Here is a 14,322-nt window from a genome sequence, read left to right as displayed (position 1 = left end):
TTTTTGTAAGAGCTTTTTGCGGTTAAGTTGCCCATTGACACTTAGACCTCATGCACACAACTGTATATGGGGCTGTTGGGTCTGTTGTGCACAGTGACCAGGGTGAGCCAACCCTCTCTCACCGCACTGTGACTGGGCCCGGCGGCTTTTAGGCTCCCATCTCCACTTGACCAAGACAGGCTGCAAATTTTACCCTGTTTGCGGCACGTACCTGCACTCGGTTGTGTACATGAGGCCTTATTAATTCTTGGCAAACTTCTGTGGAACTTGCATTCTAATACCTGCGGGTCATCCCAACTCTTCCTCCAATGGTAAAAATAGGGGATAAGAAGGATCAGGCCTATTAAGGTAGATCTGGGGCTGGTTCATCTAATAAATATCATCAGAGTACTTCTTAGGGCTAATCCTCCAGTGCCCCCTAAGTTTTGAAAAGTTAAATTACCCTAATATGCAAATATGTGAAAGAGGCTACTGGGGCGTGGAGTAGCCGGAGCTCAAACTACACAACGCGGCTCCTCCATGTCCCAATAGCCCCTTTCCATCCTCCTACTATGAGATCTTCAGCACGCAGCTCCTGGTAGCTATGCTTTGCATAGACTATATATGCAGAGCTGGTGGGTGTGCATTCTCTGCCCGGAAGATGGAGCTACAGCGCATGCTTCGGAACAGAGCGCTGAAGATTTAGTAGGAGGATCGAATGAGGCTACTGGGACATGGAGGAGCCGTGTTGTGTAGCTTCAGCTCTGGCTACTCAACACCCTTTCACGTATTTCACATATCTTTCACATATTCGCATATTAGGGTAATAAAACTTTTCAAAACTTAGCAGGCACTGAAGAATTAGCCCTGAAAAGGTCTCTGATGATATTCATTAGATGAATCTGCCACCGGATCTACCTTAATAGGGAGATCCAAGATTGTAGGTTTCCTTTATGCATTCATGATCGTGTTATTGCAAGTAAAAAGCATTGAGAACACCTAGACGCCCAGTCAAGTGTGCATGTGTATTAGGGAGTTGGGAGTAATAGCTGTCAGTTGAAAATGGGTACACCAACAGTTTAGTAACCATTTATATAACCTCATTTGTATTGCCCAAAGAACCAACCTGTAGCTCTCGGGATGTGGTTAATACATTTAATATTTATATATTATTTTATTTTGTACTCTAGCAAACATCCTATTGAAATAGTTATGTTTTCCAGCCTTTAGAACCTGGTGACTTTGTTCTTATTAAGTTTTATGAGGTGTGTAGGAAAGCATCTGTTGTATCATGAGACAACCACTGGTGATGTTATTGACTGTCACTTCTTATTCTTTTTTTTTTTTAAGAGACGTGTCAGAAGGCATGGAGTACCTAGAAGCCAATAACTTTGTGCACAGAGATTTAGCAGCACGTAATGTGTTAGTCTCAGAGGACAATATCGCCAAAGTCAGTGACTTTGGCCTCACAAAAGAAGCCTCTGCGACGCAGGACACTGGCAAACTGCCTGTGAAATGGACAGCACCAGAGGCTCTGCGGGAGAAGGCAAGTGAAGATCGAACAGGCCAAGTCATACTATTTTCTTGCTACTTTTGTCTGTATGCTATACTAATGGTGACAGCAGTAGACTGTAATATGCAAATATGGTTTCCATAATGGGATAATGAAAAAAATGCTGCCTTGTAAGATAGGCCCCTTTTTTAAAACTAAGTATAGTGGTGGGGAAATGCAGTTTTATTAAATTAATTTAAAATTACAGAATAAGATTCTTTTTGAAAGTGAAAATATTTTTTTATTTTGATACTAATTTTGAGAACCTCATTATGAATTTTTGTTTTTACAGCTTTTTTCAACCAAGTCGGATGTTTGGAGTTTTGGCATACTACTATGGGAAATCTACTCATTTGGGCGAGTGCCTTATCCACGCATTGTAAGTATATTGACTTTACAAGCTGCTTGACAGCAGATATCATATATGTTCACATGGAGCTTAGGCCCAGTTCACACCTATGTTCAGACCTCCTTTACTATCTGCGGTTGCAAAAATGACAACGGAAGTCTAACGAATCTGTTAAAATGTCCATTGATTTGAGTGGTCACTTATAGTAAATCTACTTCAGCCTGATAAACCAGACACACTGTGATTGTTGTAATTGTCTTATATTTGTTATCCATGGCTTCCTTCTTTCTAATATCAACTTTTAACATTATGCTAAGGAGCCAGAAGGGCTCTGGGGTTGTTACCAGAGCCCCTCCATGCTGCAGATTCACAGGCTGTTAGTGTGTGAGGAGCACCTGCCCCCTCCCACTGTGTGGTGAAACTTCCTTTGCTGCACTGAGATTACATCAAGCAGAGGGAGGAGGTAACTGCCAGAGAGCAGAGGGGGAGATACTGTAACAGACTTTGAAGCTATAGCACAAAGGAGCACTGGTTGGATTTTAAAAGTTGATTTTAGAATGGATAACACATGTAAAAAGGTGACACAGTGCCTGGATCTATGAGTAAGTGTCCCTGGTTTATCATGATGGATTTTGATGGTAGATTTCTTTTAATGGCTTTTTCCTGTCTGCTCCACTTTGGGTAGTGTTTCTGTAATTTGAGCAGAAAATTGGATGTGAGCAACAGTGGAATTTTTTCTGTCTTAAGTCAAAGAAGCAGGAGGCAGTGGAGATAGACTTAGTCAATTTTTTTTGTGTTGTGAAATGGCGAAAAAGTGGCGAATTGGACAGTTGAGTGTCATTTTCTGTTACGGGGCTCACTGCCAGGAATAACCTTTCCCCATATATTTTGAGGCCCCCTAGGGTACTTGAACCCCAAGGGGTCTTGTCACTTATACGGAATACTACTGTATTGCAATATATTGTTAAATTACTGGATCTGTAAAGAACTCCTTTACAGGTCCTGCTATGACAGCCATGGAACCCTCATTAAGGGTCTTTTGCTGTCATAGTAACCAACCGGTGCCCTCAGTTGACATCATGGGGGGTCCCAGCCAAATCCAAGATGTTGGTGACCCTGCGGCGCCATTATTTAAGTGCCGCAATTAAGGAGTTAATATCTTAAGGGGTTAATCCTTGCAATCGCTGCCAGCCATTGGTGTTGGTTGCATAATGCAGCTAACACCAGCTTTGTATGGAGTGTCGTTAGGTGTCGATGTGTAGGAGTGTCATTAAAATAATGAACCTTCAAACAGATCTGGTAGACTTCCCTTATCGTTTTTGTAGCAGGAGCTAATATCTGAGGTCCAAACTCGAGTGTGAACTGGGCTACTGGATCTTTTCAAATAATAAGAATATGGCATTTGTAATTGTATTTCTGTTTTCCCTGACATTTTAATTGTTTGCCTACTAGGCCCTTAAAGATGTTGTTCCTCGGGTGGAGAGAGGATACAAGATGGATGCACCAGACGGTTGCCCCGCTATTGTGTACGAGTTGATGAAACAGTGTTGGCATCTAGACCCCAACCAGCGGCCATCTTTCAGGAAACTACGGGAGCAGCTAGAGCATATCAAAGCCAAGGAGTTGTACCAGTGAAGGCAAGGAGGCCACATGTAACCACCGAGACAGTGACTCAGCCATAACTGATATGTGCACAAATAGGACTTCTGGGCTCTCCAAACACCCCTGCCTTGCACTACCTACCACCCTTGTGCCCAGGAACAGGCTGATGAGCGCCACTGGTCTGTAGAAAGGATTCTGAAGTTCTCCATCTGCTACATCTCCTCCTGCCCTGATATGTGGTCAGCACTTGGAGGCAAAACTTTGTTATCTAAGGAAAAAGATTCCATTGCCAATGTAAAGATAGAGACCAACACTGAAAACCGCTTGGAATTCTAGTTCTGTTTTGTTTTTCTGTCTGTTTTTTTCGTTTTGTTTTTTAGAGATAATCAGAGACCAGGGGAATCATTGCTACATACAATCAGCAATGGCTACTTTTTGAAGTCCTTTTAACCTGTAATGCAAATAATGATGCATGCTTCAGACCAGGAACTTCTTTTTCTGATTCTTGTCTGCCTTACTTCATGGGTTAAACATAAACTGACATACAGATCAGAGACCTCTACTGGAAAACAAGATGATGGGGATTGAACCATTCACCATAGCTTCCGTCTCCTTAATTTGCAAACCTTACAGCAGAACGTGTCAGAAAACAAGTGGATTCTTTTCTAAATTGGAATCTACCACCCTTTACAGATTATGTATTAGAAATCTGCTCAGACCTCACCACTTTGCAGAAACCCGGTGAAAAAAAACTAAATACCATGTATAGGAAACCAGACATTTTATCTGCGAGTACATTCGGTATTACCATTATCATTTCAAGGGAAGGAGGTGTCAGCAATATTGAGTGATGGTCCCCTGCTCCAGTTTTAGGGTTTGAGTAACCTAGTCACTGCCAGAGCAGGTAGTAACACATTTCATGTGAGGTCCTCATGTCATGTGGCATTCCCCTTGACCATCTAATATTCAATATTTTATTGGCCATTGTACATTTATCAGAATTTGCAACCAGAAAAAAATTATTGGCAGGCTCCAATAATCCCAGTATTTCCTTACGTGGTCAGAGGTTAGCTTCCCTTTCATAGCGGAGCACATCATCATGATGCCATGGTTCTCTGTTTGTTTTCGGACATGCTTGGAGCTCCTTGATCAGATCCATTGTAATGGTGTAAATACTCAAATAAACATTTTAAAGTTCCAATGAGAATGGTAATACAGCATGATACAGAATAGTTTTATCTGCCTATCTCTAGGTCTGTCTAGGGGAGAGAGTCCAAAGAAAGGCACTGGGATCTTCATAAAGCGGACTCCTGGGCCTCAATCATTTTAGCCGCTGGCTATATTCAATCAATCTGAAGATAATGGTTTACAGTTTTGTGATCCATATGGTCATATTGATATTTCAAGCTTGCTCAGGGAAAGGGTAGATCAAATCCAAAATCTGCAGATTTTAGAGATGGTAGCATAGTGGACAGAAATCAATATTCCCCCACCCCTACTGGGCACACGTCCACGTATTTCTCACATATTTTTTTTTTTATAAAAACAAAACAAAAAAAGGATTTTATAAAAAAAAAAAGGTAACTGTTGTGCAACTATGAGCCTTAGAGATATATTGTTGGCCTAGGAGATTTCTTGTCTTATTCAAAAACCTGAGATTTTACTCAAGATAAATTGAGATTTACACATTACCATGTGACTTGGCTAAACTATTGTATGCCTTTTGTTTGATAAAGCCTTGTACTTCGAAATGACCTGGAACCTTTATGAGCCAACAGTCTGCAGTCTCCACATGGGACCTGCTTGTACCTACAGTATATGCTCTTTTAGGCTCTGTTCACACTAGCTTCATGAATCCTCATAGCCCTTGTTTGTTAGTATAGGGGGTCTGTCAGGATTCAAGTACAAGCAAAATCTCACCGCACACTACTCTATTGTTGCCTTCAAAATTCCAAAAAATCCTCACAAAAACTTTAAAAAAAAAAAAAAACCTGTTGTGTGAACAGAGCCTAACATTTAAGATTATTTTAATAGTATCAATGTTTTTAATAGAAGTAAACTTGGATATTGATCTACTATATTCACTTTGAATTTTGGCAGGTGGTAGGGGTGTGCACCCGCCTGAAACCTTCTGTCTGACTGTGTGCTTGTATTTTGTTTCTAATTTGCCATCTTTTTTTTGGAAGGGGGTGTCGGAGGGTCCATTTTGTCATATGTATTTTTTTTTTTTACATTTTTGTTACATCACAACCATATGCCTTTATGTTAAGGAGGTGTTTTACTGAAGTACGAATCTTATTTTTATTCTATTCAAAAAATGGTTTGGGGAGGATGGGTGGGAAAAAGATACAATCACGCTGGAAAGGTGAACTTGCTCGGATTTAATCTTGTGGAAATTGTGTGCATGCTGTCTTGTGTCTTCATTTCCAAAGGCCTTTCCTTTCTTCATTCCTGTCCAGTGCTTTAAACACATGTATATGCTGCATTTGGTGGGATTAAAATGTAATAAACCATTCCATATGGAAATTGCTTTCACTGAATGTTTGTTTGATCTCTATACAGAAAGCACATGTCTTATTTGTCTACCCTTGTGATTAAAGGTGATACAAGAGAAGGGATCATTGAAAGAGGGTGTTTAGCATCAATAGCGCTGCAAAAATATCATCAGAGGTCATGTTAACACTTGTACAGGCAATTTTACTGCTTAAAAAAAAAAACATGCTTTCAAGAGCAGGGGTAGGGTTTGGAGGGGGTACAACCCACTAGTAAAATTGATCTTTTAATCAGATCGTTATATTAAAGGGGAAGGGTTCCCACCAAGTAAGTTCTGCCATACTTTTTTGGAATAAAGGAGTATAATTACGGGTATATAGAGTGGCATTTTCTTTATGGATCCCTAAATATTTGATGGCAGAATGTACAATAGATATGTGAACTTGCAGAAAAAAATGGGTCAAAAGATAATGGTGACAACATCTGAAACAATGAATCAATTTACAATGTACAATAGATATGCCCTGAGATTTTGTTCCAAAAATAAGGGATTTTCTTTTCACTTTTTGTATAGTTAATTTTAAATCTGGACAAGACACCAAAAAGTGTAAGGATGTTTTAAATGGATTGAATCGGGCCTGAAATAAAAAGTATGATGTCATCTGCAAAATGTCATCAGTCGCTAGGCCAACTTTAATGCCAGGGTTATCGAGATTACTTGTAGAAATCCCACTGCTTTCCTGTTTCCGTATTTGCCAAAATAGGGTCCCTGTTATGCAAGTAAGGATACGGAAGATGGCACTCAGTCCAATTTTGAAAATAAATGCTTTTATTCTTGTACCAATCCACTTTAATACATATACATGACATTTCGGTTAAAAAGACCTTCCTCAGACACTGTGGATAATAGTAACATAAAGGGTACACACAAGTGGCTCAATGATGAGTTGGGGTGACAGGTGCCAGCTTTGCCAGGACGCCCTGTGTAACAAGAGGAAAGGGGACCTATAGCCAGGGGAATAAATCTCTGCTTGGGTGAATGTATATAAAAATCTTATAAATGACCCAAAGGTCCCCCAGAACCCAAATGGTGTGATCCAGCCACCACCAGCGAATACTATGAAACATTTTTTGCATCAAATTACCCAATTTACCCAACTTACCCAATGTATACCTAATAAGGTGCTATATTCACACGACCGTGTTCCCGCAGTACCGTAGCTGCTCACCCCCGTCCCTCTCCATGGAGAAACGGCACGGCGCTGTATTATGGGAAAATATAGGACATAGGTAATCTTTTCCCCAGGTACGGAATGGTACGGCGCCTTGCGCCCATTGCCGGCCTATGCGGCCGTATGTACGCCCTACAAGGCCGTGTGGATGCAGCCTAAGACCAAGACAAATCAAGAGCAAAAATAGACTCCCAAAAGGCACAAAAAGAGCTCTAGGAGGGGGGAAATAAGATAAATGACCCCAATTGTCTTATTGGAAGCTGAATCTTCGGCCCAATATGAGGTCCAGATCACTCAGGAAGACGTTTTCATCCAGGATATCTATGTACTTGGCTCTTCCCTTCAATTGCATGCTTGACCAATTTGACATGCTTGTGCAGCGCTGCGTAATCTGTGTGCGCTATATAAATAAAGAATTATTATTATTATTATTATAATTGCAGCCAGTTGTCCTGTCCCTCAAGCTAAAAAAAAAAACACTGCATGATGCTGCCACCAGCATGTTTCACTGTTGGGATTGTATTTGGCAGGTGATGAGCAGTGCCTGGTTTTCTCCACAAATACCACTTGAACAAAAAGTTCAATCTTCATCTCATTAGACCAGAGAATATTATTTATCATAGTCTGGGGAGTCCATCATGTGGCTTTTATGCAAACGGTATGCAGACTTTCATATGTCTTGCACTGAGGAGAGGCTTCAGTCAGTACACTCTGCCAAAAAGCCCCGACTGGTGGAGGGCTGCAGTGATATTTGACTTTCTGGAACTTTCTCCCATCGTCCTACTGCATCTCTGGAACTCGGCCACAGTGATCTGGGGGTTCTAATTTACCTCTTTCACCAAGGCTCTTCTCCCACTATTTCTTTATTTGGCTAGGCGACCAGGTTGAGGAAGAGTTGTGGTTCTCCCGAACTTTTTCCATTTAAAGATAATGGAGGCGCCAGGGAGCCTTGAGTGCAGCAGAAATTCTTTTGCAACCTTGGAAAAATCTGCTCCTTGGTAGGTCCCTTAGACCTAATGATTCTCGTGTGTTCTGACATTCGCTGTTAGGTCTAATATAGACTGGTGTGTGCCATTCCTAATCAAGTCCAATCAGTTTAATTAAACACAGCAGGTGAGTAAAATATGAGTATCACAGCAAATGGTCTGAAAAGTTATGACCATGTGATATTTTAGTTTTTCTTGTTAAATAAATTAGCAAAAATATTTACATTTTCTTTTTTTCAATATGGGGGTAGACTGTACATTGATGAGCAAAAAAGTTAAAAAATCTAAGGGGTCTGAATACTTTCCATACCCACTGAAGGTCTCAATTACATAAAAGACATTATGTGGGTCTCTATGAATTTAATCTTTGGTGTTAGTTTGTGGAAGTGATGACTGGGTCTCAACCTAATTAGTCCTCCTCGACTTGTCGAATCTAAAATGTTGCGCCTCAAATTGTACAATTACATTTTCTTTTTAATCTACTATAGATTTCATCGGTTGGGGATGCCTGATACATAGAATATACTGTTCTGAATGCCCTTCTGCTAGCATCGTATCTCTTCTTGGCTAATTTCTTCTGTGTTGCGTCTCAACCCATTATTCTTTCCTGCAAGGTCACTTGAGCCCCTTCCCAGGAAGTAGGCAAATTTGTTTCAGAAGTAATTTGGGCTACGAATTTAATTTACCGGCCCTTGAGAAGTTGTACAAACTGGTAGTCTCGGGTTAAATGGGTGGAAAATCTCAAATATAATCTGAACCTGGGGGATAAGTGCCCACCATAGTGTTCTATGGAGACAGGGGAGTAAACAAAAATGATCAATTGGCCTATATCTACAGAGATCATACTATGCAGCAGGCAAATATGTAAACAAGTCTAGACCAGGAATGAAGGAAAATTCTCGTCATCTGGGTGGAGATGTCTCCAGGAGTCTGCCAGACCTAGTTCAGTAGTAAGTTGAAGTAAATCAGACAGGGGTATATTCACAACTTGAACCTTGTAAGGGGTCCCCAATCTGTCTTCTGCTGAACATGGCCTGATTACAGTCTTCTGCTAAAACCACACAAGGGGAGGAGTCATTTGCAATACCAGACACAAGTGAGTTATTGAAAGGGCGTTATTCAGTGTTAGGAACATATACATTGAAAAAATTCAGTTCTCCTACTGGGGTGTCTGATAATTTATATATAATATCTTTGTCTTCTGATATTTCACGGAAAAGCACAGACATAGGTGCCATTTTGCTTAAAATTATGAGGACTCTTCCTCTCCTGCGGGTTTCAGAATCATGTCATTTAAATGAGATTCCTGAATACCGGTAAATGCTCAGCATGGAGGCATTTAAGATGAGAATGTTTAAAGGAACGTTTCTCTGGGAAGAATGAAGACCCTTTACGTTCCATGTTATTATTGTCATGTTATTATTGTCACGACATTGGGATTCTGTCCTGGTCCTGTCCTGGTTGCACATTAGAATACTGTAGTAATATCTTCTAACAATATAAAATAAAAATTATATCTGAGACCAAATTAGTTACTATTGTTAACACCTCACAATGCAGGAAGAGATATCACACAGCCATGGACTTCAATAGCTACCATAATAGCAACAATCTACCAAACCCCTTTGCCAGAATTATTTATATTTATACCTGAGGTCACCTTGCTATGTTTAAAAAGAATAAATATACCAGAGAAACCGTGTGCTTGAAAAGTAATGTCCTTATAATCAAGAGGTCAATATCCAAGTGTCTCTTGGTGCGAGCAGTTCAAGTTAACTGGAGAGAAGAACCACATTTTAGGTGCATTGAGAGCTTTTCAGTGGACTTTGCTGTCATGAAGGTGGACGAGATCTAAGAGTTGATGAAGTGAAGTCCTCTGGAGAAGCAGAAGATTGGCCTATAGGATCCCCAAAGTCTTTCCAGACTTGCAGCCCTTCTATGATGCTTTCTGCCAGAGAGGATCAGTGCAGTACTGAGTGACCTTAAGAGTCACTGGGTAGAGAACCTGGCACTTCCGTTGTTTCCAGAATAATTAAGAACATGTGTAGTTTAAGTCTCTCAGCTTGCGGGTAAGGTCAGTGAAGTATTTCGCGAATGGCGAGAGGAGAACAGAGTGTCTGATAGGCCGCCCGTGATCATTTCGCCAGTCGTCTGACTCTGGCAATCATGTCTTCCCGATGGTTGAATAGAGGGGAACTGCCAAGGTCTCGTGGACCAATCCTGTGCATTGTCTCAACCTTAAAGGGACCAGTTAGACCTAGTAATTGAGGTAACATAGTTTCGGCCTCAAGGCTATCTGTTAACTTTGGTAGACCCACCAATCACCATTCAAAAATGTTTTCACAACCATCTGTATTCAGCTTAGTGATCAGCTAAGTCATCCTCTAAGGTTGCAATTCTGTGCTCTGCTTCTGTGATCTTGCAACTGTGGGAATCCACTCTTGTTTGTTTAGCAAGGAGGGTGTCTGAAATGGCGGTGGACACCCCTTCCAGATTGCTGGGGCTATTTTTTTTTTGCTACCTCTTTAGCAAGCTTGTTGTAATTAACATGCACCCTCTGACTATGTTGAGAGCTTGTATACGAGTCCCCTTTATTCTCTTCAGGTGGATTGCTTTTGGGGGAACATAGTGTGGGGGCATCATCCTTTTAGTGCTAATAGCTCTAGTTTCAGAGAGATTAACTTGCCGAAAGTTAAATGAAGATCCCACAATTTTCGATTGCAAACTATCAAAATATGTTAGTACAAAACAAGATTCTCAAACGGTTATATACACCTGTCTTCTGGTAGTGTTTGGGTGTATCTTTCAGACAAAAGCATTTATGGTGAGATACAATATGATAGGGCTGCAGTACCTCTGAGAAAGAAGGGCCTAGATCCTACTGCTATACACCTTCGCAGGATAGAGCAGAATGGTTGACTGAAGAGATGTATGGAGTAGGACTGCTTGTCAGGATTTCAGAGTCTGCTGTCCTAGTCATGGGCTAGTAGAGGCGACAGTGAGTTACCCCTCTTGCGTGCGGTAGCGGAGGTGGCTCAGGTGTGATATTTACATGGCCAGCATGCAAAGTTTGATGTGGGGCAAATGAAGCTCCTAAGTTCCGCATCATTACATTTTATGGCTGGAACCAGTATAACGTTTGATAGCGATTAGTATTTTTTTATTGAAACATTTTATAACAATAGAAACAACATATACATTGCAAATAAAATAATGTGTTTATGGCAGGAAAAAACATTTTCATGGACCTTAGAAGTGTAATATTTTATTGAGAGTCCTTTATTGGAGCTAGACAGATGTTTATTTCATAGAGCTACTCTAGTGTGCATAATGCTTTCATGTATAGATTTGTTTACAAGCATAAAAGCATTTTTGGGCAGTTTCTCAAACCAGTTAAGTCATCTGGATCGGTAGAGGGGAGTTACTCTGTGTAAAAAAATTTACAAACCTGTATAATGTGACCTGTTACTATGTTCATTACTTTCTTGCCCATATCACTTAAATATCCTACCCTTATGCCTAACAGTATGTAAGCAATGCCAGTAATGTAAGTCCCGGTATTTCATAAATTCCTTCCCTATATAGTAGAAGCGATCAGGGACCCTCTCTCAAAATAAAAACAGTTATTCCCAGTATTGAACCCTGTAAAGCAAAATAGCACCCAAATGTTCAAATCACCACCTTTTCACTATAGATTTTAATAAAAAGTTATAAAAACATCGTAGAGTCCCCAAAAGAGCAGCAATGAAAACGTCATCTCATTCCGAAAAAAATTAGACCATACACATACACACTGTATACTGTAGTATGAAAAAGTTTTAGGTGCCTAAAGGATGGCAAATTTAAGAATTTATTTTTTATACTAAAGGTTTTAATTTTTAAAAAATCTATTAAAACATTTTAAAATCTATATAAATTTGGAAATCCCCATGGTCGTACCAACCAAAAGAGGTGGAGGTGTCAATTGGAATGAAAAGTAAAAGGCAGAAATAGAGAACCTACAAGTTTCCCAGAAGACGGCATGGAATATTATATACCATCACTATAAAGTACAATTTGTAACACAGAAAACAATCCTCATACACAGCTCTGCACATGGAAAAATAAAGAATTTATTAAAGAAGAATTTTGACGGTGGGGAACAAAAATAGAAACGAAAAAGGGCAAAGTCATCCAGGGGTTAAAAATGTGGACAAATGTGGGAAAATGTTCTACTATTTGAAGTTTTTGTGTCAATTTGCATGTGTACCCTCCCTAAATTATCCATAACATACCTCCAACTGTAGAGTTTGATTTCCACACAGGTTTAGATCCTAACATTACATTAGAGAACTATTCGAACAGTTCAGTTCATAATTTAAAAGTGACTTTAAGCTGGAATTTTAAGGACATATTCCCATGGTTTAAAGGTAAGCAGGATGCCTGTGGAGTGTCCAAGGATCAGTCTTAGATTTAGACGTGCCACACGTTGTGGTTACAGCACAAAAACTTCACTAATAATTTACATGTTGCTTCTTTTTTTGTGTCATGGATTTCAAGTTTGCACTATATAAATTATGTTGCATATTCCCTTTTAAAATGCTGGGAAGCAGAACCAAAGGGTAATTGTAGATTTCTGAGTGGGAGTGCACTAAAATCTGTATTAAAAATGAAATAAATCCATTTGACCATCTCTTATACTCAGCTTTCCTTCATTCAGATAATAAAATTATATTTTTAATAATATATAATACAGACTTGCAACTAAACTAAGCCTAATGATATTTTGTAATATTTCTATGTAAAGATAACTCTCTATACTTCAGTTGAAATAAAAATGACTGTGTAGCTTTTGACTGAACGTATCCATGTGTGGGAATATCCAGCTGCTCCATTTCTGCTCACTTATCAACGTGTCCTTTACCCAATCAGCAGTTGCCGGGTTTGCTTCTATAGTCAGCATTGTCCTTGTGCTCTCTGCCTCATGTGGCTAGTGTGGTTCTCCTCGGGTCACAGTCCAATGCTTTCCACAGTTGTGCTACAGATGTGTTTGCCTGTTTGGCTATTGTTTCTGTCCCTTTTTTCGCCTTGTCTCTTAGCACAGGATGTACCGGCTCACCAAAGGTTTGAATACAAGTACAGTTTTAAGGGTCCACACGTCACCCTCCCTGATGGAACTATACCCTTCTGGGAAACATATGGAGGTAAAGTATTTTAAACCACTTTTATTAAATCTATATTAATATTTTAGTAGAGAATGAAAAAACTTCCTTTAGCATAAACTGCACTGAAAGAATCACTTTCTACTAAAAATATGTGACATTTAGTAAGTGGCTTGTAATACATTTGTAAGCAGATAAGCTTAAGAAAAACCAGCAAAGTAAAATATAACTAAAACAAAATAATTCAATTTGGGCCCAAGTGTTTATAGTATGTGTGTATGTGCCGTGCCTACAAAAAAATACAACTACATTGAGATGACATAGTAATTGTGGAGTATGTATTGCATGTGTAATACTATCATTCACTCTGTGGTTAAGTGTCTCATATATAAAGTATATATAATTTTTTTTGTAGATGCAATTTCTGGTCCTGATGAAGTTCGCCTTGTTTCATCACTGAAACATCTCAAAGGTTCAATGTGGACTACAAATAACTCCTCTTTTCCACACTGGGAGGTGGAAATGTCTATAAGAATCTCTGGTCATGGACGTGATGGAGCTGAGGGACTGGTAATAATAATAATAATCTTTATTTATATAGCGCCATCAAATTCTGTAGCGCTTTACAAATCATAGGGGACATATACAACTATATTACATTACAAAGAACAAATCAGAAGATTAATATTTTATGCATTTAACATAATGGATACAAGGGTGGGATAATTAATTTTTAGAGAGATTTTCTAGGTTCCCCCTTATGTGTGCTGGTAACTTGATGATCCATATAGTAGTCTGTTGTTGTACTTTACAATCATTTTGCCTCTGCTGTAATTAAAATCTCCTTATTGATTTCCTGGTGAGTCTGTGACTGGCTTGTATGCCAGTTTTCTGGTGTACAAACCCTGAAATAATCGCTATTACACACCGCCAGTAATTACTTTTATTTCTCCCATTATGCTTCCTCCATGCCAAGTGGGTGGTGAGG

The 14,322-nt window shown here is 39.6% G+C and overlaps 2 protein-coding genes across 5 annotated transcripts in view; both read left to right on the top strand.

Moving 5' to 3' along the window:
* The window catches only part of CSK (C-terminal Src kinase), a 60,657-nt gene extending 54,640 nt beyond the window's left edge, over positions 1 to 6,017 (top strand). For both annotated transcript variants that reach the window (XM_072147897.1, XM_072147898.1), the window contains 3 exons: positions 1,330 to 1,525; positions 1,824 to 1,910; positions 3,333 to 6,017. In XM_072147897.1, the coding sequence (XP_072003998.1) occupies positions 1,330 to 1,525; positions 1,824 to 1,910; positions 3,333 to 3,515 (466 nt within the window). In that variant the 3' untranslated portion in view covers positions 3,516 to 6,017. The remainder of the gene's footprint in view (positions 1 to 1,329; positions 1,526 to 1,823; positions 1,911 to 3,332) is intronic.
* A 7,106-nt stretch (positions 6,018 to 13,123) lies between these two features.
* LMAN1L (lectin, mannose binding 1 like) overlaps positions 13,124 to 14,322 on the top strand; it is a 35,513-nt gene continuing 34,314 nt past the window's right edge. For all 3 annotated transcript variants that reach the window (XM_072147896.1, XM_072147894.1, XM_072147895.1), the window contains exons 1-2: positions 13,124 to 13,376; positions 13,750 to 13,904. In XM_072147896.1, coding sequence (XP_072003997.1) covers positions 13,157 to 13,376; positions 13,750 to 13,904 — 375 coding nt within the window. In that variant the 5' untranslated portion in view covers positions 13,124 to 13,156. The remainder of the gene's footprint in view (positions 13,377 to 13,749; positions 13,905 to 14,322) is intronic.

This window comes from Engystomops pustulosus, chromosome 4 (assembly GCF_040894005.1).
Source record: "Engystomops pustulosus chromosome 4, aEngPut4.maternal, whole genome shotgun sequence".
Classification (NCBI taxonomy): Eukaryota; Metazoa; Chordata; class Amphibia; order Anura; family Leptodactylidae; genus Engystomops; species Engystomops pustulosus.
The sequence above is the reverse complement of the archived record's forward strand: the minus strand, read 5'-3'. Positions and strand labels throughout refer to the sequence as shown.